At 41.8% G+C, this 25,314-nt stretch overlaps 1 protein-coding gene across 7 annotated transcripts in view; it reads right to left on the bottom strand.

Moving 5' to 3' along the window:
* LOC6547973 (syndecan) overlaps nt 1–25,314 on the bottom strand; it is an 88,476-nt gene that overhangs the window by 10,893 nt on the left and 52,269 nt on the right. For 5 of the 7 annotated variants that reach the window (XM_026981085.1, XM_015156322.2, XM_015156317.2 and 2 more), the window contains exon 3: nt 8,423–8,530. In XM_026981085.1, coding sequence (XP_026836886.1) covers nt 8,423–8,530 — 108 coding nt within the window. Of the gene's footprint in view, nt 1–8,422; nt 8,531–12,978; nt 13,191–25,314 lie in introns of those variants that run through there. The other 2 variants (XM_026981086.1, XM_015156318.2) reach the window with 2 other exon arrangements.

The raw sequence follows: 25,314 nt of genomic DNA, 5'->3' as shown, positions 1-25,314 counted from the left end.
GAGTGAGTTACCTTTCCCGGATGCGGATGCGGATACGGATACGGATCCGGCGGACACAAGCCAATTTGTTTTTCCCTCTGGTGTTTTTGCCATTTTATCAGCCGTCGGAGATTTATTTACGAGGCATTTTTTTTCCCAGCACGGCTTTAATGATTTTTCCGTGTTCAAGTGACACAAATTTTCGACTCTCGTTTCGGCCGCCGTTTGGGAGTAACCAAAATTTTGCCAACGCGACAAAACGCAGTGAGGCGTTTGCCTTGGACACCGCAACCACCACCATCATCATCATCATCATCGTCGTTATTAAGATGGCAAGGCAAAAGTTCCAGCTCATCAACAGAAGGAAAAATCAATAGCCGCACCCAGGCTTTCCTCAGTATTTTTTTCTACTCGCTCTTTTCCTCTCCTATCTTCACATTTTTTATAACATTTTTTTCTGCGCAGTTCTCGCACAAATAAATTAAAAGCCGCATCATCAGCATTAGCCGACGGAAAAGTAAATCTGTGTTAGCTGCGGAACAGCCCGGCCATGTGCCTCCATAAATAATAATTTTTATATTTAAAGCGGCGGCTAGCATCCTTTCTTTCCCCTTTTTTTTTTTGATTATTTTTTGTTAAACCTACTTTTGCGGCTTGCAATTAATAAATGAGCTTTGGGCTCACAACGCGAAGCCCACAATTCATTTGGGAGGAGGTTGGAAAAGAGCTTGCAACATTTAGTCCAGGTTCCGGATTACTTGTTACTTATGCTAATTGCAAAGAGGCTGCTCCGCCTGCGGCTTATGACATAATTAATCCTTTTTCGAGTCCTTTTGGCCTAATCGAAATTGATCAGCACGGCAAAGAGGGAAATGTGACTTTAAATTACTCAGATATGCTGGCATTACAGGGTCCCTGAAGTAATTTGCATATGAAGTCGCTGTTCCGTTGAAACATTTTGCGGCTAATAAGGCAACATTTTCATTACAGCCACTTGGCAGGACTCACGAGAGCTGAGCCCTATCCTAGCCATAAACTGCTGCTAAAAGGTGCACTTGCACTGGGAGAAAAGAAACCCAATTATTTATTCAAATTGGCTCGATTTGCGAAGAGCCACCAAGTCGCCGAGCGCATAAATATTTAACTTTCAATTTGGTCACAAGCCGAAAGCAAGGTAGTTGTATATTCCGCTTCTTGGACTTTTGCGAGTTTCCAACTGTATAAAATTAATAACATTTGCCAAGCGACTAATATAGTCCGAAAGTTCTCAAACGTAAGAGTCAAACTGGATAGTTTTAACATATTTTCTCACTGCAGGACATGCCAGGATCTTGCGTAAAGTTTCTGCATTTTAATTGCACGAGCAGGGGGGCTGCTTCGCAAGAGGAGCTGCTGCAACCATATCAGGCTTAATGTGCTGATGCCAGAAAAGGACTTAGAGCCGCCGAAGGAAGTAAACGAAGTGAGGCTCAAGCACACGCACACATGCACATGCACATGCATATACTGGTATGTATGTGTGTGTGTGTGTGGCAGGGTGGCACGGAACTTTGGCAACTTGACTGACTGCATCTGCTCTAACATACTTAGCCACGCCCCCGCCCCCGCCCGCGCCCTCGCCCCAGCCACCGTTGCACATCATTAAAATTTTAATGCAACTCATGGGTTTTTAGCCCCTTAGCCGCGCGACAATGCTTGTGGGCGTGGCCCAAACAGTTCTTGCTCAGTCAATTGCAAAAGCTTAGAAAACGGCAAGAAAAGCGTCGCAAAATGTGGAACGGAAACCAAAAGAGGTTTTCTGAAAACGGTTGCTAAAGTGTACGGAGGGATTCCAAACTGTGATCGCCTGTGCGATGAGCTGCACATAATTGTTGCCTAAGCTGATTGCTATGGAATTTATTTAGTGAACGCTAGAATAACTTTTTGCAGATGCAAGCAGAAAGAGAAACGAACGAAACGAAACTAAGAAATACATACATATTTTATCTTTAAGGCAAGGACTTGGAACTTTTATAATTTTATTTACTTAGTTTTAAATTCGCTTCTGCGATTTCGAAAATTTCGACAATCACCTTGACCTGCAGCTGAACAAGTGCTGCTCATTAGTGGCTGAAATGCAGAATCAATGTGCGTGGTCATGCATGTGAAACACCTGAAATACGTGCCACAGAATCCATCGGGAACATTTTGCTGCCAACTTTGTTCTTCGCTTGGTGGGGGTGCAATTAAAATGAAAATTGTAAGGACTGACGAGCGTCTCAATTGACATAATGTTTTCCATTTAATCAAGCTCATATGGTGACACTGATTGATTCAGAGACCGCAACCCCATGCAACGACCTCTTAACCTTGCCACATGCTATGTAAACATGGCAATCGAAATAAATATTCATAGGGATGGATGTAAATGCACCCACCGCCCCACCGCCCCAACGGCCCACATTGCAACCACATTCGAATCGAGGCGAGGCAACAAAGAGGATGCAGCTGCTCGGAAATGCAATCATCGCCAGCAGCACGTAGCAGCAAATGTAATTAACTTGCCAGCTGTGCCACGCCCTAAAAAATGTAAGTAAGGAAGCAGCTGGGAAAGAATTTCAATGCTGAATTATTCATGGCAGTGCCAGTTGCTTGACCCAGGCCAAGGAGAGCAATGCGAAAGGAACATGAAGAACTCCTGTCAGGTTCAACAAACTCGCCTCACGTTGCGCCTAAAAGCATGCAACACTCAAGAGTGCGGTTACAAGTCAAATTGCCGGCAGGAAGAGAGCCGCATCCTCATCCCCATCCTCATCCGTTTCCCCTCCGCTCAAAAGGCCTGACAAACGACAAATGGCAGTTAAAGGAGACTCCAAGATGGCAGGCCTTCACGAGCAGTGTACGGCAAGAAAATGTCCCAGAAATCTTCAGGGATTTGCGGATAACAATTTATGTGAACAGTGCTAGCTGCGCGACATTTCAACCAGAAGGAAATAATAAAAGATGTAGTTTGCACATCGTTATGAATGTACACGTAGTCAAAAAGTAAAACGTACCGCGTTTCTGTGTAGTTTACTATTCTGTTACGTTATATAAAGTACGATAATATCATATTTAATTTTAACTTTCTTCTTTTTTTTTTGTGTACACAATACTTGATACTTTTAATTTATATCCCAGGCAGAGAAACGCAGACATTTTAACGTCCTTCCATCCGCCAGGCAACAGTTTCTTGAACAGGACCTGCCCAAGACGCATCCATCCTTCCGTCCATCTATCCATCCATGCATCCCCTTCCCCTGTCAGTTCTAGCCGCTTCTTTCTTCGTCTGTCAGCCAGCCAGCCAGCCAAACAGTCAGTTAGCCAGTCAGTCAGTCAGCCTGGCAGTTTTGGGTTCCAGGTCCGGCGAGAGCAACATAATTGAGGCGACCCCACCTCCACCTGGTCTGTGTACTCAGAAAGCAGAGGGGCGGCTCCCGTTCGCCATTCTTCGACCAGGATTTGCAATTCAAAATGCCGGCGGCCTTTTGATGGGAGATGCCGACCAACCCAACCCGGCATTCATGCTGCTGGTTTGCAATTTGAGTTTTGAGGTGCTTCGAGTGCAGTTGTGGTGCACGAACCGGTGCTCTAATTGAAGCACATCCCGCAACAATAACAATCGAAGAGAAAACTGGAGGGCTAGAGATGAGGAGGTCTAATCAAATTCGGGGATAATCGCTGAAATGTATGCAGCCACATCAAAGATACTTAAGGGCAAAACCAATTTGTGCTCATCCCTGGCCGGGAACGAAATCAAATTATGGCTTAAAGGGGAGGTCCATATCCCATGCGCACATTTTCCCAGTCCCAGTCCTTTTCCATGCCTCTTATAAGCGAGTGAGTTTTATGGCAGGGTTTGCAGCTACAAATTGTCGCAGAGTTAAGCGAATTTATTGGCATACATAATGCATGAAGGCAGTTAGTCCTTCCAACATTCTCGCCTCTCCAAATACAATGCGCATAGCGTTTGAGACAAACAGAGAAACAAAATGGCGACAACGCCCCCATCATCATCGTCGCCATTTTCCGCCCTAAAACACCATAGTATTTTCCTCACATTTCGCGTGCGCGTCTTCAACTTTGACAATGACTTTTCGCCTGCCAGCCAAATGTTATGCCACCCAGTCTCACTTTTCCCACCCACCCATTTGCCCTCCATATTGCCTGTTTCTGTCTGAACTCCGCATTTGTATGCGCCAAGCAACCTTCTTTTCTGATATTCTCGATTCGGCTATTGTGGCTGCATATGGCTGGCTTCCTTTGTTGTGCTAGGTGATATGGCAACTTTGGTCTGAAGTTTGCATTGCTAGGTAAATAGAGGCAAAGTAAACTCCCCAGGATGGCACAACTAACTCATATGGGGTATTAAATATTTGCTCCGAATAATGAATTATTAAATTAAATCTTACACAACTGAAGCATAGCAGAACAAACTAAACGAAGGTTGCATATAATACCGCTTTCATAAATACAATAGTGCGGAATAACAAAAGAACTGCATACTAGAAACTCCAACTCCGCAGCAGAGAACTTCTTTAAAATGGTTAGAGCCGCAATTATGATCTTCAGGAAATGAGCTTTTCATTAAAACGACTCCTTTGCCATTTCAGCCATTGCGTTACAGAGTATCCCATTACAGGCTAAATGCTGGCCAAATAGGCCACCTCCAGTGGCTCGTGCTTTGAGCGTTTAATTCAATAGACATTCCGGGTGGCCTGCGACAACGCGGCGTATGCGCAATAACCAACAAAACAGACAGCAGCAGATGTCTCATAAAAAGGAGCCATCCTGACCCTTGGAAAAGCGTTTGGCCCCATGTCCTCGGATTACTGATGTTGTGTTTTGGGTGGTATTTTGGTTGCCGTCGACCCCGGCATTCCCTTCATCCCCGTCATCCCTAGGACTCATTTGGTTTACTTGGGGAATTATGTTATGTGAAATAATGCACCATCATTTGTATACTCGCATGCTGGCCGAAAGCAGCACGACATTGAGTAATGAATGCAAGACACAAGAGCATGTCGGTCCCTCTGTGCTGCTGCTACCCCTTTCACATATCCTGTCTGGGCATTAAAAAGTCAGATTTTTCTGCATTTGCCAGATAGGAGAAAGCCATAGCCAGGGCATAAACTCATTTGCGGATGCTTGTTTGGCGTTAGAGAGCACACACAGTCTCAATAAATTTCAATGTCTATCGGTTAAGAACACCCATTTTCTAGCAGTTGACAGCTGCGGGTGGCATGCATTATGTATTATGTGAGCTGTCACCAATAAATTCCCATGTAAGCAACTGATATTGACAGCTTGAGTACGACAACGTAGCGCTGGAAATTATATGCACGTACTTAAGCACAGGCATCTGGGTGGCGGTGAACGGAGTCCTGAGCACAGGATACAGGATAATGGGCAGCATATTTCGCACCACCCAACCACATCATCGAAGTGGGTAGTGGGTAGTGGGTGTGCCAAGTTTAGCTGTTTACACAACACATTCTGTGGCACACTTTTTTGGGGCAGCTTACCCCTCTTGCATTATTCCATTCTAGCCATGTCAATCGATGTTAATTTATTGTCAATGCGCATTTCTCTGTCTGTCTCGCTCGCTCTGTAACTCTATGCGACACGAATACCGATGCAGGGGATTACCCACTAGTGTGTGTGTGTGTATGTGTGTGTTATGCAAAAAGGCTTTTCCTCTTGGCCATCCACAAAAACACGTGCGCCATGTGCACGTTATTAATCAACAAGGACCTACGACAAGCTCGTTTTCCTCCCTCTCGCTCAGGCTTTGTCCATTTCGGAAAATGCATCGAGAATGCTCGGTATGTGTGTGACTTTGCCTTGCTACACCGCGAACAATTTTTGGAAAATGCATAATAATATAATAAGCCTTGCAAACAAAATAACTTCCTTTTGATCCCACATGTTAATATAAGACTAGAATGTGGCTGAGAGTAAAGGGAATTTCATAAGAGCCCCTCATTTCTTTCAGTGCTTTTGTGTTTGCTCAGTGGTGCTAAGCTGCTGGCTGCGTGCATTGCATGCAGCTTATTACATACGACCGAACACCACAAACTGAAAACATTACATATGCATGCATAGGTTTTCACATGTATGCCTCCCGAAAGTGCACAACAAAAGTTCATTATCTTGTTGACACGTCCTGCAAAAATTGGTTTAAACTGGCGCTTAGCCAGGATGTCTTTAAATATTAAAGATTCGCCCACTCCCAATTGTCGAGCGATGGGTATCATTTATCTCGTGCCGCGTTGATTAACTCGCTGCCAAGCAGAATGACATATTAGTACTGTGACTGAATAATCTGCGAATCTATCATAATTCAGAGGCAGCAGAAACAAACCATTAATAACCGAATAATGAATCCCCAAGGAGGGATGACTCAACAGCGGAAAGAGCCAACCATGCGTATCCATCAACTTACGGCACTGCCTAATCACTTTAAAGAGCCAGCTGTAGCAGTAGTTGGCCCAAAAGATCAACAGAGCGCATAATAAATTGCATTTGGTTTCCTTTTATCTCTCGTTTTTTTCCCCTATTTTTTTTTTTTTTTTTTGTTTGCGAGCAGAGATAGAATTAAGAGGCATGAACCAAAAAAAAAGGAACAGCCAGCACATGGGAGACGTTTTTACGTTTGTCAGTTGCATAAAACATAAAAATGCCAACACATTCGGACGGACATGAGCCATGATGGCACATGCCAAGAGCAGGCAGCATCCTACAGGCTACAGGCTGCAGCATCCAGCATCTAACATCCAGGATCCAGAATCCAGGATCCAGGACCACCGCAGCGGAAATGGTGCAAAAAGCGGAACGGGAACGCTTGTCGGAGGACGGGGCTTGGGGGAAATTAGAAAAAGCCAGGGTGCGAAGAAGATGGAAAAGCTAAAAAACGGGCGAGAGTATGCGTCTACTCAAAGGACGAAGTCTGGAATACCCTTACATATACATATCGAACAGTATTGGATACAAAAGTCAATATATTTAGAAATTATAATACTACAAATAAGAAAAACCAATTAACTCTTGCTTATTTAAGCATATAAATAAGAAAATAAGTTATTTGTAATATGCTTATTTTGTTTATGTCACAAAAAATGTATTCTGAGTGCCGTAACTAGGAAACAAGTTCGTAAAAAACAAGTCAAACAACGCCTTTGCAAGGATAGGAAACCGGAATCCGTTTGCGAGGATTTTATTTACATATTTTTGGACAAAGCTGGCTGAAATCCCGGCTAAATGTCCAGCACCATTTTTCTGCTTTTTTTTTTGTTCTACTTCGTTGCCATGCAACATTAATGCCAAAGTCAATAGCTTTCGAGGGATTGTTGATCTAGTCACAGTTACTCGAAAAAGTATGCAACGTGGCCTGAATGTTGGAGTGCGCTGATTGAATTCCGCGAAAAAGTTTCTCTCAATTTTCTATTTATGTTGGTCCTCAGTTCGCCCCTTTTTCAGCCTTCAAAAGAGCACAAAATGTTTAATTAAATTCATGCGGCAATAGGAAGGAAATCGGAAACCAGCACGGGCCAAGGAAAATAAACGAAAAAGCCAAAGTATTTAATTAAACTTTTTCTATTTTTACTCGCTTGACTTGCCTCTTTTTTTTTTTTTTTTTTTTTTGCCGCAGCAATGTCAGCCACGCATTTTAATTAGGTTTTTTTGTGTTTCCACCGAAGTACGAGTATGAGTGAGCGGAAGTCGGCGCATGTGTTCCAAAAGGGATCGCAAGTGTGGGCCAGCAATTGACGCTTCTGGGCGGAACAAGCGCAGTGCTGTCGTAAAACTTTTTCACAAATGTCGCTCACATGCCAAATGCACACACACACTCATTCAAGCTTTTCACACACACACACACATACTATTAGCACAAAAAGGTGTTGAACATTAACATTTCAGGCGCATAAACAAATGAGTTTTTCCAACATCTAGTTTTGATTATGTAACATGCTATTCAACCCAGTTTTTGCATGCTGATGTTCTGCAAACAAATAAAGGCTATTTAAATGCATCCTTTTACAATGCAGGTATTTCAGTAGAATTTCTGATAACACTTTTGTGGTAAAACCGGTTTATTAAATTGAATAGGTTTTACGAGAGCCAAAGAGTGATATGAAATATTCTACATTGGTTTTAAATGAAACAAGGAATCAGCGAAAATTAAAGTTTAAAAAAAAATGAAGGCAAAGTTGTTGCAATCGTTGAGGTGGAAATAAAGTACCAATATTTACGTTAACTCTGCAAAGTGAAAGAGTGCAGACGCTTCTGATATGCAAATGGGTAAAAGAAAAGCAGCTGCAGCACCCTCTGCCGCCCCTCGATCAGTTTACTGAATAAACAGGGCAAACTTTTGGGGCATGACGAAAATTTAATTAACTAATTTATGTGTGGCAGCGCAACTTACCCCGCCGCGTCCGCCGGATCCCTCGATGCTATCATCATCGATATAGATTTCATCCCGGGGCCGAGAAGCTGCTGCTGATGGCGCTGCCGCCGATGGTTTCACGGATTTCTGCAAATAGAGAACATTTATGAGTCAGATGGGAATTTTTCAAACCATATTAAGTGGGACAATCGGAAACTTTCTTCATTTTGCCGGGGCATCATGAACTTTTTCCTTGACTTTCGTTGAAATGGAAATATTTTCATTTTATTAATTAGAGAGAAAGAGACAAGCAGAGCGATGAGACAGCCGAAACTTTTGAGAAGTTGGAGTCAAAGGCACCAAATTTATGAGAAGGGAAGTGCGCAAAACCAAAGAGAAGGCGCTGAATTGCATTTATATTGCCATCAGTGAACCCCACGACCGCAACAATTCGCGATCCTTCCACACGGCTCATACCGCATAAAACAATTAATTAAGAACAATGCTTAAAGTATTTTTCGGTCCGCGTTAAATGCATTTTTAATGATGCACTGGAAAATCAATGAGAAATGCAAATTGTGTGTGGTGAGCTCCACGCTCCTCGGTTTCCGTTTTCCCGCCCCCAATGAGCTAAAAAGTGCGGGGGAAAATCAGGCAAGTCGCCGAGCTTCTGAGGCTTTTTCGGTCCAGTCGGACATTGCATAATTAATGGAGCACCACGTCCACATCAACATCCACTTGCCCATCCGGTCCTAGGAGCTGTCCGCATTTTATGACCAAACATAAAAAGCAGATTCAGAGGAACGGAGGGATTGGATGGAAGGTCGCCTGACCATGTCCTGTGTTGCCTCATTAAGCCAGGGGAAAATCGGTCGCCTCTCCTCATTTTTATGCCCCCTTAAATGCGAATTGATGAAGACTTTACGAGCAACTGAAAAACACCAATGGGTATCCTTCGCCATAGGTCTTAACTCAATTCAACAGTATATGTACATAAAATGAGTTTTACTCAAGTTTTCTTTGCGTTGAAATTTCTCACCGTATAATTAATGATTTATTTGGGACTTATTTACTTCATACAAGTGCTTCCGTTTGTGTAATATATTTCGAAAATCGTACAATCTCTTTTATTGTGAATTTGTAACTTATTTTGCCAAAGTCAGAAATTTGCTGTGTTCGGATATTCATAAAATCTAGTATAATTGGAGCATTCGATTATGTTCAGCAGAAACAAGAAAATTGTATAAATCTGTGCCAACTTTCTGATCCACAAAATCCAAATGCTTTTTCCCATCTATTTTTCATCGCGACAAAATCTTTTCCCCCCACAAGCCAAGCGAGTCGAGTCATAAAGTTTGGCATAACATTTTCATTTTGCTGCACTTTTTCGCTAGCCAAACTGCGAAGCGAATTAAGTTATCTTTGTTGAGGCGCTTGCTGTTTTTTGCAGATTAGCAGCAGACCTGAATGTGCCAACTTGCCAAGTCAAAGTTGTCAGGACGAGAGTTCAGTTCGCCGAGCGTTTAGGAAGCTGCTGGCATTCAGTTTTTGGCGGGTTGTCAAGCCAGCCAGAGGCTGTCATTCATTCGGGTTGAAGTTTTCTTGCGGTGAGGCTGCTCTTCTTTTAACAATTTGGCTGGCAAGCCATAGGTGTGAATAACCGCTGCAGATAAACTCGAAAGTTTTCGTACAGCCAGCTGGGAAATGGGAAATAAGAAGTAGCGTTTCTCATTCAGCTTTTCCGTCTTACGGGCTATTTATAGCATCTTCTGAGGCTTGTGGGTTTCGGCTTTCTGTGAATGGAATACATCTTACTCCTCCTTCACTTTTCGACGGAAGTCAGTATCCACTATTGATAGATGTGCTTGTATTGCTCTGTGCCTTTTTGCTTATCTTTCTCAGTGTTGTCATAATTGAAAATTCCACTCTTGGCAGTCGACGGAAAGTTTTGCTGCTTCTCGTACATAAAACGATTTTCCGGCTGAAAAACGTGCAAAATATTCCATGGGGAAATGTTTTGCCAGTTACAGTTTTTACAGCATTTTATCTCTGTAGTTTTTGGACAAACGTTTTATAGTATATTTTCCCTTGCCATGCTTGCCATGCTTGGCTTGTTTCATATTTTAAAATGGCAACAATTTGCCAAAAACGTTAAATTGAATTGCAGCGGGCCAAAACCTCTCACCTATTTTTTCTGTGACAAATTGTGGCATTCAAAATAGTTGTGCGCCTTTTCGGGATGATGACAAAAACAGGCCAAACCCCGGCCATAAATCAATATACATATACGAGTATATACAAATTTATGTATATGTATATATTGACAGTTTGTTCGCCTGAATGCGCGTTGTTATCGGGTGAATAAAAAACGAAACCATTTTATTTTTATGACAAAGAAAAATATATTTTTTGGGTTTTGCATCTGTCAATATTTATCGCTTGCAAATATTTTCCATGCGGGGAAATCTATAAAATACGCACATAAATATTTTAATGTTATTGAATTGCGCAACTTTCCTGGCACATTAATGCCCTTTGGTCCGCTCCGACAGATTCAAATAACTATTCACAGTCGACCGATCTGCAGGCAAAAAAAAAGTACACTTTTCAAATTGCTCAAACGAGGGAATATTTAATGCGGAACAGTGGACAGATGAAAAGCGATAAAGAGCGGATCTACCGCTGATTCAATTGTGGCAGGCTCATTTAATGTGTCAATTGCATTACGAAAAAACGCTTCGCTTCAGCAGTTGCAACTCGCAAAAAAGTAAAAATGGCTGGCTGTTAATGCGAGGAATGAAAAGGTCTTCAACTGGCAGCCAATGACAGATGCTAAAGTGCGCAACGAAGCGTTTGCAAGGCAAGCTGACAGGCCCAGAACTTCATCACTGGGTTTTATCTCGGACGGCCCCAAAAAGTAGGCAATACGATTCGATCAATGGCAAAACAAGTATACGCAGCGTGGTACCCGCACAGTAAGTCAGCAAAGGGCAGGTCAGCAACACAAACAGCCACCCACACGAAACATATTCAAGTTGTCTGCGCTGTCATTATGTTGATGACACGGCAGCCATTTCTTCGGTTCCTTGCTGAGTTCACCATCCTTTTCAGTTACATTTGCTCCTGCCGAGTTGCGTATTTTCGTTTGGCACCCCGGAAAACCAATGCGAACACCCAACCAATGCCAAGCCAATGACTGCCAAGGCATTTACGCAATTCCGGTAAATACCCTTGTGGCGATATGGCATAGAAACTTTTTCCAGAATGTTTGTCATGTCTCTTAGCAATCATTGAATTTTTGACAATATCATTGCTTATATTTCATATATCATATATCATATTCTGTATATGCGTGAGATCTTAATGAAATTAAATTTCCAGTTTGCGATCTATTAAAGGGTATTCAAAATGTCATTATCCCTTACTACATTTTCATTTGTTTTCCTGTCTTTTGGCTCCGAAAATAAATAAACCAAATGCGTTCAGGCTTAGGTGAATTGAACATTTTCATTTCGTTTTCCGGCATTTCTCTCGCCTTTCCCGTGCGTGCCCTTTGTCCATTGAGGTGTCAAGAAGGTAAATATGAAGGCCCTCGTCCAAAAGAGCGAATAAAAGCAAATCAAAACTTATTATGCGAAACACACACACATTTAGAAGCGGGGTGATGCTGTGAGATTGTATTTTATTGCAGGACATATGAGTGTGTGTATCTTAGGGGAAAACTTTTATGTTTATAGTAGTCGTAAAAAAGGAAACTTGACTTTCCCCATTTCTTGCTGCCTAAAACCTAATGGAACAGCAAAATTATTGCCCTTCCTTGGGGGCAAATAACAAAAATTCAACTGGGCCTAAAATAGCCAAAACAAAAATGGCAATTTCCTGCCCTACACAACCCTGCGCATTAAATTTTCATTTGGCCTGGCCAAATATTTAAATTATGCACCACAAACAGTTGTTTTACATGCAAAATAACAAAAAGCTCGACAATGCAATTAGTCTAAAACCTGACAGTTGGGGAATTTGCAAATTTTTTGTGGCCTCGACGAGTTCTGGAATAACCAAGAACGCACTCAAATGTAAATAAGGCTAAAAGCTCTTCAGAGAAAAATGTTTACAATCATGAATTGATATTAAATTTCTTACAACAAAATTTATTGTGTGAATATAAGACATTGCAAGCAAACTTGTCGCACTTAAATATTGAGAACATTACAAATCAGTATATGAAAAACTAGTTCTTGACAAGAATTTCTCTCCCTGTTCTGCGTGCTTGTAGTTGTATTTGCCGAGTGACTTGACATAAAGCCAATGGCGGAAATTGCAAACCCCCTTACTCACAAACTGACACAATTCTGCGATTCTGGCTCTGAGTCTGAATCCTGAATGCTGACAGACAGTCATGCAAAATCGTGGCGCTCAAAAGTGTGCCACAAGCAGTGAAAAGCGTTCAGACTGCGAATTGTTATAACACTGACCTACAGAGGGCACGAACAGGTAAATCCAACGTTTTCCCACCACCCATTCGCATCGATGGTGTCAGCGTTAGTGAGAAAGCGGATTTTCGCATGGTTCTTTAAAACAACAAGTATACGCACCCTTGCCGCCCAGGGGATGTCCTTAGCGTTGGCAAATAGCAACGGTAACGCAAGCGTTTTAGCACAGCACAATTGTCACCATGGGAGGGAGATGGCCAGAGACGTAGATTATGAAGGAGCGAGCCAATGTGCTCGCTCGTGCCAAAATAACCAACCGAACACTTCACCAGAAAGTTTCAAACTGACACCAAAACAAGCTGGAAACCTCAAATTAAATGTTGTGATGAAACTCTCACTCACACAAGCGCAAAAAGGACCTTTGGTCCATCGTTTTGAGATTGAGTTTGGGAGGCTGGCAGAGCTCACAGCGCATGTGGAGCTTTCCCGCTCTGGAAAGCTCTGGCCGGAAATGAAAACTGTAAGCTTTCACTGAGCGTTAGAGACCATTATTTTTGTGTAAGAAATATAATTCGCATTTCTGAATAGGCATTTCGAATAGAAATCTTTTAAAAGTAAATCTTTATATGGAAACCTTCAAATTATGTGTTCAAAAACTGTATTTGACCAAAAAATGTAACTTTATAAGCCAAAACTGTAATGCCTAACATTTTTATTCAGCTTTTGAAGTTCTTAAGGAGACTAGCTTCAAAACTTGGTACAGACGCATTCTGTTAACTTGTACAACGTGTACAAAGCTTAATATGTCACAGGATTAAAAGTTCGCTTAAGCACATAAAAGCTTTAGAGAGGATTCAAAACCGAGCTGCTGTAAACTTTAAAGTTTGACAAAAATGTTCACCACCTAGAAAGCTAAAATCGGACATATACTCACCATTAAACTGTAAAATGTCCTTCGAAAGCTTTCCCCAAAACTCCGCCAGATGTCGCTGTTGAATGCCGTTCAAATTGGTGAACAGAAATGATGGCAAGCAATTACCGAGGCATTCTACCAAAACTAACTAACGAGTCTGCAACTTGACAAGTAACAAGGGCCCAAGAGAAGAGAAGCGAGACTTTAAAAATGAAGAAAAATTAACATGGCTCAAACGGTAGCAGCGGGGCTCAGGACACAAAAACGGCAAAAGCAAGAGCAACAGCAACAGCTACAGCAAAGTTGTCCTGAACTCATTTCCGTTGATTCAGGCGCTGTGGCACCGAGCGCATAATGAATTACAAGTGTCCATCTTCATAAAACCAGCCAGCAGCGGAAGGTGCTGTCAAAAAGGACATGCCCAGGACGATCTAGCCGCACTTTTTGCTATTAGTTTCGTTTAATTTGGCCATAAATTATGCTTTTTGTTGGCTGTTCTTTTACGATGTGCTCTCCTTGGCCACCTTCTTAATACTTTTTAATGATTGCGTGAACGATTTTTATATCTTGTGACTTTGTGGGCCTTGAATTTCGCAAACTTTCCTAGCTACCCGCCAGGCAATATATCATTTATGATTGTCCAAGGCGTCAGAGCGTGAACTTCTTGCGTAGTACATTAATGAAAAATAGCAGAGAAAGGGAAGGAGCCATGGAGTACAGACCAGGCTTAAATTCAAGCCAATTAAATGGGATGCATAAAATCGGACAAACCACAAAAGGTACCAAGGAAAGGAGCTAAGACAACCTTTTCAGGTGCCCTCAAAAATTCCTGGACCCAAGTTTAAAGCATTTATAATTAAACTCGCTACGCGGCTTTCCTTAGCTAATTTGGAATACAAGCGACCAGCATAATTTGCAGCCTGACAAATTTGTTGCCTCTTATTCTAAGTGGTCAGCGAAGTAGAGCCGGCTGAAAATGAATAGTAATAAAAATAAATTACTCCGCCTAATTACACAAAGTGAAACCAGAGACAGAACTCGCACGCGTGTGCCAAAAACTTGTCCAGTAGAAAATAAGGTCTAAGAGAAACAGAGGCGGTTCATACTGCTCCACCGACAAAAAAAAATACGGAATATATATGGCCCACAGTGCATTTGACTGTAGCTGCGAGCTGTCTCGACACCATAAATCAATTTTAATTGCTCTGAAAATGTGCAAAGTGGGAAAAATTTAACAAACAAAAAAATCGTGGCGAAAATCATCGGTATGGCAGGCGGCTGGATTTCGCAGGAAACCGCAGACGGACAGTTTATCAATAGCCAAATGAAGGCCACTGACACACAGGAGCCACTCAACCAGTTAACTCATATTCACAGCCCATGATGAGTCAATGACAAACAAGGCAAAATTAATGAGCTTCCAAAATTCAATTGGCGTATTTCAAATGACAACCCAACCTTTCCCCAATTGCCATCGTGCAAAACCAGAATCAGCTTAAATTCAATCAACGCGAGTTTTCATAAATTATGCAATTAACAATGATTTAGAAAGAGCCAGCACAGCGTCAGCAAAACTAATTTGTAAATGGCAGTGGGAATGCGGTTCAGACAGAAACTCATACATTTTTCAGTCACCTGATAAATGGACTATGCAAGGAATATATTTTGCAGAACTTTGGAAATGACTGTGGTTTAAAAACCATTGAACTACTGCAAACATGTTTCTTTGGGTATACAAAAAACTGTACTTAAAATCTATTTGCTTTCAATTTCAGCAAAAAACTAGTAAACAACTTATCCTTTGAAAGCAATCTGTCCGATTTTTCAATTATCATTCTTGACAACCTTTCAAATAATTACAGTTATCATTTGTTGTTCTTTTTTATCATTCATCATATTTTCCGTAATCCGCCTGACTTTTTTCCCATTCGGTTTTCCAATCGAAGGACGTTAATTTGACGCAAATTAAAATCAATTAAAGTGTCGCATTACAGCAAATTGCTGGTTCAGTACACAGGTCAAAGGTCATCTGACTGTTATTCCACCTTTCATTATAGCCAGGACATTTAATTGGACTCATGTTATCATAGCATGAACAAAGCAAAAAAAAGAAATTAAAATATATTGATGAGAAGTGTATATAAATATATGAAAGACAAACAATTTACATAACAAAAATCCAATTAAACTATAATAACTTGTTTAATTAAGTTTATGCGGTGTATCAAAGTTGAATGCCGAAAGGGTCACCGACTTCGCTCGTATCGGAATGCGTTTTAATTGATTTTATTATAGGCCCCCAGCACATTTGCAGCCAGCTCGGGAGTAATCATAAATTAGATGGAGATAGAACGCGTGGCAAAATGAGAATTTTCGCTGAATTTCGACCGCAGTGCGTTGCAAAATATATATTTTCACGGCAAAATATGGGAATATGCCACGCCCACCATCCACCATCCACCATCCGCCGCCCAACGCCCACTTTGCGAGTTCTTGGTTACATTTTGGTGCCCGTTTCGGCCGTTTAACGCTTCCGCTAAAATAAAGCGAACCAGCGCGGTGCGCCGACTAGCATAGAATGCACTTTTTAATTAAGTTAAGCGCTTGCGTTGAGCTCAGCTCGAGTTCATTATGCGTGAGGGTGTGCGAATGCCGGCCCGCCTTCTTTCGAGTGCCATGGTGACACGCCCACCGCGGATAACATGCGTCCTGCTTATTAGTGGGTGCATGGCGTCCAATTCGCGTCCGCGTGCTGCTTCTAATGCGAATTTATGACCCACAAGGCCCAGCGGATCCTGTTGCGGCGCCGACCGAACGGCATGCGCGGTCCTGTGGCCAGCGAGATCCTCCCGTTTCACACGTAGACACTAATCAGCGATTATGCACGCCCCGCTCTTGGCCGCAAAGCCGCCGCTGGCCAAAAGCCAAACAAGCCAAAATTATATGTGCAACTTTTATTCCACGCTCCTCTCACAGAACGAGGATACATTTTAACACCCTGAGCTTTCACGGCGAAACGTTTTAGTTGCTCCAACACTTTATGTATTAATCTCGTTGCCTTATAATGATTTTAATTTCAAATCTGCTCCGTTTTTATTAAGCAAAACCACAAAACAATATTCATGCGAAGAACAGCTTTAAAGTGTCTACTGTTGTTTGAATCTGGAATCGATGGGACAAGTTCAAAGGACGTGCTTAGATAATCATAATTTACTTTTTATTGGGGGCCTAATATCCACATCACAGGGACACGGCCTAATGCTTTTCAAGGATTCTTGAACTTGAAGCCAAACAAAGAAAAAGAAAGTAGGTAGGCATCTAAGGAGCAACACAAAACATGTGCTCAACCCATTTTGCTGTGGCCCTTGACGCATAAATTTCCAAAACGATTATGGAAGTCTCGAGTAAGAGGAGGGGCAACCAGTGCGTATACGTATTTTAGATGAGACTCTGGAATACGTAATGCGACTGTTAAGTCCTTTGGGTATTTACGCTTTTGTTGGTGGCAAACTTTCAGGGATTACCTCAATATTGTGGGGTCAGGTACGAAAAAGAGGCTATTCAGGGTTAGTTAGCCAGTTTGTCGAGTCTTTAGTAAAAATAATATTTGCCTCACAACAAAGTGCATTTAATTACGAATGAAATGCAGTTGGATCAAAATTCTACAGAATCCCGAGTAAATAGAGATGCTTTTCTTATTATTTAGCATAGTAATTTAATTAGGAAGTACTTGTACGTAAATAGAGAGAAAGTGAAGAGTGGACGGAGCTACTAGAAATATTTAAATGGAAATTCTGCAGTACAACGCAAGGACATCGACAACATTTGGTTGGTTTTCAGCTTGGAGACGAAACTGTTTTAATGAGTATGCAATTAGCATACCCCACACACACCCACTAACACTCAAACTCACACACATAATACTTCTCTTTGCTGCACACATTTATGGCGTTTTAGCATGATTGTGTCTTTTTATGTATTTTTATTAAAGTAATACACTTGGCAATAGTACATATTTAACTTTGATTGCATAACAATATGTGACCAACTAAAGTCTATGAAGTGATACAAACCAAATGAAGTAACTTTTTAATCTGTGCAAACGGGAGATTTTTAAGTTTAGGTGTTTAAGCGCCAAATAGAAAGTATTATTATCCACAAGTTTTTCCTTGGTGTAGCAAAAGTTAAAATCCAAAGAGACAAATGCAGCCGAGCAGCAACTTTTGCTGTTCTCAAGTGTGTGCGTGCGTGTGAGTGAGTTCTGTGCAAGTGTGCGTGCGTGTGCAGTTATATTTTCAAGCGTCTTAACCTCAAAACTTTTGCACTTGTAAGCAGCACCGCCACAGCCCCCGAAAAACCCGTAACACAACCCAGCCCAAACTTAACTGAAAACCAAAGACCACACAGCAACCATGTCGACATAAACGTTTTATGCAAAAATTTGTTATTGTTTACACACTCGGCTGGGAAGCTTAAGAACAAAAAGAAAAAGAAGAAGATGGAGAGGGTACTCGACATGGTTAAAAACTATACCTAAAATACAGTAAACAAATGCAAAATTACAACTAGCCTCGGCCCGAAGTCGCATTTTTATTACAAAACTTTACAGCTCACAGCTTGTTGTCTTCTGTCACTTCTGGCTTCTTGAGTATTTTCAGCTTAGGTCGAATATAAACGAAAAACGAGTAAGGTCAGCAAATGTTTGTCTAGTCCTCTGACTTAAATAGCTTACACAAGTCAAGGGGATTCCAAGAATTAGCACAAAATGTGGCCAAACCGAAAGAAATGCGCCTGATTAATATGCCTTGAATTTCATTTTCCGCACAGGTTCACATGTGCATACGTATTCACTGTATTTATTCGCTTAGCTCCTTAAACCGAATGTTTCTATTTTGATTATCTCCAGTGTCAATTTGAGTTTAACTAATTAATAGCCTGGCAATGTCAAAGTCAGGTGTGTTTGTCTGCGTGTGTGTGTGTGTGTGTAGCCGCAAGGAGGTTGATTTGACTGTGTGAGTGTGTCGCCACATATCACATGCCCAACGTGTGTGGCTGTGTGGGTGTGTGTGTGTCTGAGTGGATGGGGAACGGGAATGGATAACATTTTAATTAGAGCGTGGCAAGTCGACAATGAACACCTCGAGCAAAGGCGAACGCAGCTTTCCGGAAGGCGGGAAGCAAGTAGAAGGACGCAGTTCATGCGTGACAATTACATGAATTGGGGATGAACAATTGCCGTGGATATCACAATGGAAATGCTAAATGTGCAGACTTGAATTTAGTTCTATAGTAATTTTTGGTATTTATAAACTAAACATAAAACTTAACAAAACTTAGCCACCGAAATCTCAATAAAGTTCAACATAAAAGCAAAACTCTCTGTGCGCCGCATAAACGCCCGAGTGTATTTATCTCACGTTCATGTGCGGACGAATTAAACAAGTTGGAATTTAATTAAAAACTTTAAAGTAAACAATTTGTGACTACGTCGGGAGCAATAAATTGTTTGTAAATTATGACACAAACACCAAAATGAACTCAAACTTAAAGAAACTATAAGAGCGAGAAAGAGAGCCGACAGACAAAGTAAATATTTGGCAAATCTATTCGAAGAATTCCTTTAGGGGATTTCTCGACGATTTCTTTCGCGTATTTACCTTGGTCCCAACGAATTCAGCAGTTTCCCTTTCTCGTTTGGACACTTCCACTTGCGATTTTTCACGGCTTTTCTGTTATTCTCCCTTCTCGCTATTTATCGCATCATCAAACATTTTGATGTTGATTTATGGAAAATATATTTTTCAGCGCTCTGCCAACAATAACAGCCAAAACAGTAAAGAGAAAGCTGGGAGCTGTGACTGCGATAACAGCCAAGTGTCCTTCAGCGGGCCGAGATGGGTGGAGATGGGAAATATGGGCGGAAAGTGAGGTAACGCTGAACACAAACAGACCCGAATAAACAGACTAGGCCAGCGCAGATGAAGTGGGCTGGGAACAATGGATGGACTACGATTGCTGGTCTACGTCTGTCATTTTCCATGAAGTTTTGGGAATTGTGCCGAAGATTTGCCTTAAAAACGAAATCATCATCATGCGGTTCAATACTCTAGCTTATATTGCAAAAGTTCATTCTTTCTCTTTCACTGCCTTGGTTTTCATTCTTTCTTTGATAATTTATTTTCATTGCGTTCGCTTGAGTTTCCTTTGGGGATCTGGGTGCCAGCAGATAGATATATATCCATTGGAAATTTGATTTTTATTTGACATGTTGACAGCTGCGTTTGCTTTCTGCTTTTGGCTTTCGGTTTTTGGGACGCGTCATTACGCCAATTGGGAAAATCGGACAACATTCCCAATTGACAGTTTGGCCATTTTTTCTGCCACTTTTTTGTAGGCCAAACTTTCCTCATTAAGCGCTAAAACTTTGCGGAGTCCCGCTGGCGGGTGAGTTCATCATATGAAAACTAATTAATATGTCGAGCAGTAAGCCGTGCCAACAGGAGCAGGAAACGGAAGTGGGTTTTTGGGTGGCAGGTGTTTGTGGGCCGGGATTGGAGCTTAACGCCTGCTTGCATTACAAAATATTTCTGCATTAATTATGCGAAAACTTTATGCTTCCCATTTTTATGCTTTATTTGTGTGGGTGCGTGCGTCCTTTTGCCCGCCTGCTAGCTTAGCGATTATAATCCCTGCGTGCATATGTGTGTGTGTGTATGTGTTTGTTTGTGTTCCTTATTGGATTTCATTAATTAAAATGTGTTTTTGTTTATCGACGCGTCGATGCGTTCATCTGTACGTGTGTGGGCACACACATGTACCATAAATACAGAGCATATGACAAAATACAGCCAAGTAGGTATATAACAATTAATTAAATATCAAGTGTAAATTTACGCCCCAGCGATAAACAACAAACTTAATACTTAATGAGTTGCCCTCTTCAGTTGAGGCCCCCAGACAAAATGTCCATTTATCACAATCAATGCGGATTCTGTGGCCCTCAGCTGGGTTTCGCCAAGTCCCTTCTACAGCTGCACATACATCACTCGCTCCTTCTCTCGGTTTTCCGTTCGGGTTTGAGTTTTCCGTGCTTACACGGATCATTGAGCAACGCGGATGCGGAAAACGCGCACAAGAGTTCCAGTTCTGCTCCATCCCAACTCGTACACCCCCGTTAAAGGTCTGGAGGAGCTCGTTTCACTGGTGGTCATAATCAAGTTACCACTGCTATATGCCAGAGAATATCGAGGCACTAAGTGCAGCCATCGAACTGCGAGAATATAGTATACAGAAAACATGGCAATCATTGGCTTTGTTTTTAAACCGAAACCGGAAAGGATGAACAAGAACGGAGAAGACACTGCCAGAAAAACATATGAAGCACAGCTTTAAATCTAATGAACTCTTCAATATTAGTGAAGTGAAAAATATTTAAATTTAATTATCTGGCAGACAGCCATTTAATGTTATAATCAATTTTGTAACTAATTATAAGTGCCATAAGTTTCAATACCATGAGAACGGCAAGAATAGTTTGTATATTATTATTAAATAAATATATTATCATTTATGACATTTGTGGTTTAGGGTGCTAAAGCGTAAATTGAACCATCTGTCAGTAGCATCAACTATTTAAATCGGTTGCCAGCCGTAGAGACCTACGTTCTCCAGTGGCTTCCTGCCTAATTTCCCAATTTAATTCCCCCTTGTCAGAGGTCAATCTTTATGCCAGCCCACTCCTCGGATAAACTTTAAAATATTCCATCTCCTAGGTACTTTCGGTCCCTGCCCCTCACACTCCAGCCGTCCGTCTCCCTGGCTACTTATGCAAAAGTTTTCCCTGTCGGTTCTCATAAGCCTTCTCGCCTGTCTGGGCAGACCAACAAAGCTGAAAATTTCATTAAAAATGGCTTTCTTCGCAGAATGGCAAAAACAAAGGGCCTTTTGGCCTTTGAGGGGTTGTTAAAATTGCCCAACGATTTCGCCGCAAAAACATGACAGAGACATAAATTACCCACTAACCATGTGGCAGGCTGCTGAAATTCAATTAAAACTGCTTACAAAAGCCACATAGAAGATGAAAAAAAAACCTATGAAATGCCTCGGAGTTAGTGCACTGAGTTACACGTGCAATCAAATGGCAATGACCCAAAGTCACAGCCAGAGCAGGGGCAGCTTAAATAAACAGTTTTGGCTTTGGATTTAGCTTTGACATATGCTGACCCTCCAGTCACATTGCGCATACGCCATGTTGCGCCTAGAAGCCATTTGCAATTGCAATTGTCCATGTGTAGCCGCTGGCTTTGTTTGCTTAACTAGGATATTGATGTTGCCGAGTAGCGCTGATGTTTCTAATGCGAGGATCGACTAGAAAGGGCAAGATTTTTTTTTTTGTTTTTTTTTTTTTCGTAATACTTGTGAGAGTAGAAAAATTCTATGTGAGCTGCTGACTGGCAAATATTTTTCATTTACCAGACGTCACAGCAGGAGTTTTTCCAGCTGTTGACCTGCAGGCGGTCGGCATACGTGGCGTATGAGCGATGCAATGAATGAAATTGATTGCAAGCCTGCAAGCCGGCACCCTGGCAACTGGAGTGCCAAGGCTGGTTATGACAAGCTGCTGGCTGCCAACCTGGCTACCTGGCTACCTGGTTACCTTTCTACCTGAAATATTTCCCAACACACAAGGCAATTGGACGCGGCCCTGAACCCTAGAGATGTGTGCTTAAAACTCGCGCGGGTTGAAGTTGCACTGGGAAAGTGTACGCCAGGCAGCTATTTGTTTGCCAACAGCGAGATGAGTGCTGCTGGTAGCTACCAAGAGCTGGAGCGTTGAAAAGAGCCCAGCTGTCAGCTGACACCTGCCTCAAGTTGTTTCGCAACTTGTCAATAAAGTTCTTATCAGGCAGCAGTTGGAAATTGCAACTAATTGACATGGTAATGCAGGCATGATGATAATATTCCACTCGCTGTCGCTCAGCAAATTGTGCAGCTTGAATTAAGGTTGGCTAAAAATGATATGACAATATGATATGCAGAGTGCATGTTGTCAACGGATGCTGGATGGGAAACTCTTTTTTATATATACACATACACACAAAAGATGTGCACACACGAATTTATTTTGCATTTCCTGCAGCATCCATCGCATCGCACTAATGTAAGCGCTCATCTGTGCGGCAGAAAACGATTCTGCTGCTCCTGTATCTGTATATATATATGGGGATGTATATGGGAAATAAGCGACACATATCGGAGTGGAGGGAAAAAGTGTTACAATATATGCAAATAAAATACAAACTGTCGTTCCCTCTTTCGCAATAGACGGAGCAACAGGATCGAGAGGGAAATGCCTGACTGCCTGCCTGCCATTAGAAGCCTTTGTTGTTCCTCGGTGCTCCTTGTGTCTGTTTACTTTTGATTTGCTCGATTTATACATCTGCTCGGGTCTGGCTCCTATATATGTTCCTATATGTTTGTGTGACAACATGTGAGCTGCTTATTTGCCTGCGATTTTGCCAATGTTTGCATATTGAAATAAGGCAAGGGGCACAAGTTTTCATTTCGTTGCCGCCCTTTGTGTTTTGCCATCGGATAATTTAAAAGTTACTTGTCTGCGGGCATGCAAATGTTGTCCTAGGCTTCTTTTCCATTGTCTGAGAGCATCTAAAGTATCTATATTCTAAAAGCCAGGCCAAACGGAAAAGCATCCCAACTCATCAGAGTTGATTAGTTTAATGCCTCAAAATAGAAAAGGACGTGATCATATGTGAATGAAAAGCATATTTAACAGCAAAGTGTTTGAATCCTTTAAAGAGTATACACATTTTCACAGAACCCATATAAACTAGCATTGCGCATTAATTAATACCTCTGGTATCCACAAATCTTGATATTAAATTTCCATTTACGTTGCGCCCAAGTTAGTTGGGAGTTTCTAAGCAACACACCTGCTGCCCGTGTTTAAGTCGGCTTATTGCAGTTTGCCTACAAATTTCCATCTAAGCCACCAGTGGACTTAGCTGCTTTACTCTCGGAAAATCCTGCCCACTTACACTCGCATGCATTTTATAATTTCCCATTAATTTGCGCCGACTTTTGCACTTTTCGTGAGCACATATTTAAATGTACAAGAAAATACAGCGCTCCTTTGCATGCAAGCAAAGCCAGGTCAGCGTTTTTTTACACCGGAATATTTAACCAAAATTGTGGTACATACGTGAGAGGGCAACTTTTCTGCCGGAAGCGAAATGTATTATTAGATTGTGTATGTCATCTCCATAAATATTATTATTTTGGGCAAGTCGGAAAAGTATGCAACATTAAATGGTGAGCAATTTGCGTGTGCCTGTGCTCTCACTTGCAACTAAAACGATTTTCTTTTAACGCTTTGCTGCTCACCTTTTGACTTGGTTTAGTTGTACGTAATACTTATGCGTGTTTTTTCCATTTTCCGAGTATGTGTGCTAGAGAAAAACAAGGCAATTTTTCGCTGCACTGAACACTGAGCGACAAAAAAATAGTGTGTATATAATTCAGCTGCCGGTGGGTGACCCAAATTTCGTGGCTGCCTACTTGACTCCAGCTGAACCACCTCTATTATACAGAAGAAAAAGCTTTAAGAAATAAATCCATGTTTAAGAATTTACGCAAACCCAATATGGCTTTTGGTTATGGTTAGTGGTAGCAAGTAAAACTTAAGTCCGTAGTCATCAAGAATAAGTAAACTGTAGCTTATATTATTTTTGTAGCTAGCTATGTTCGTTTTCGTTTTATGAAATCATCGATAAGCGGATGGCAGTGCAAGTTGAACGAACTAGCATATTCAGCAATTATGTATTCAATTCAGACAGATATCTAGCCTTTCTGCCAGTGCAGTCAATTTTTTGTGCAACTCCCTCATCGCTCAGAGCTCAGTCATGATGAAAAATTCATAAAGTACCTGGCCTGGTCTGACCTGATGTGCATAACTAACCTGGCGGCGGCGGCTAATGAGTTTAAGTTCTCAACTGACACAAAACCAGGCACCCAGGCAGTCTGGCTGTGCGGCATGGAGGCAGTGAGGCAGGCAGAGTGGAGGAGCTGCAGCAACAAGCTGCGTCCGCACAATTGACAGTTTTCCCCTTTGGGCCAACACACACACACACACACGTACACATAGACGTGCAGAAGCACATATGACAAGTGTCTTGCATTTTACACCTGCGAGCGGAGTCTAACACAATTGCACCTGTGGGATTTGGACGGTTCTTGGCTGGGACATGCATAATGCACTGGCGAATCTGGGCAACAGGTGGTTGCAGAGTTTTTGCTAGGCAAGCGATATTCCCTAATTAAGTGGACAGGACGATGGTGGCAAGGATTCCAACATCTATTTCGGGGTTTCCTTTTCTGCTATGCTTAATGAAATTACAGTGGCAGAAGCGAAACAAAGGAGGGCTGACAGAAACAGCAAGGCGGCGGGGGGTAGAGAAGCTCGCGACAGGATGTTAATAGAGTTGCCCGTTTCCGTTTCCGCCCACTTCGCGCACATTCAAATTGAATTAAAATTCCATTTGCAGTTGTCGTTTGCTTAACGCTTTATT

Source organism: Drosophila erecta, unplaced genomic scaffold (genome assembly GCF_003286155.1).
Source record: "Drosophila erecta strain 14021-0224.00,06,07 unplaced genomic scaffold, DereRS2 tig00000092-arrow-pilon, whole genome shotgun sequence".
Lineage (NCBI taxonomy): Eukaryota > Metazoa > Arthropoda > Insecta > Diptera > Drosophilidae > Drosophila > Drosophila erecta.
This window is presented reverse-complemented; position numbering and strand designations above follow the sequence as displayed.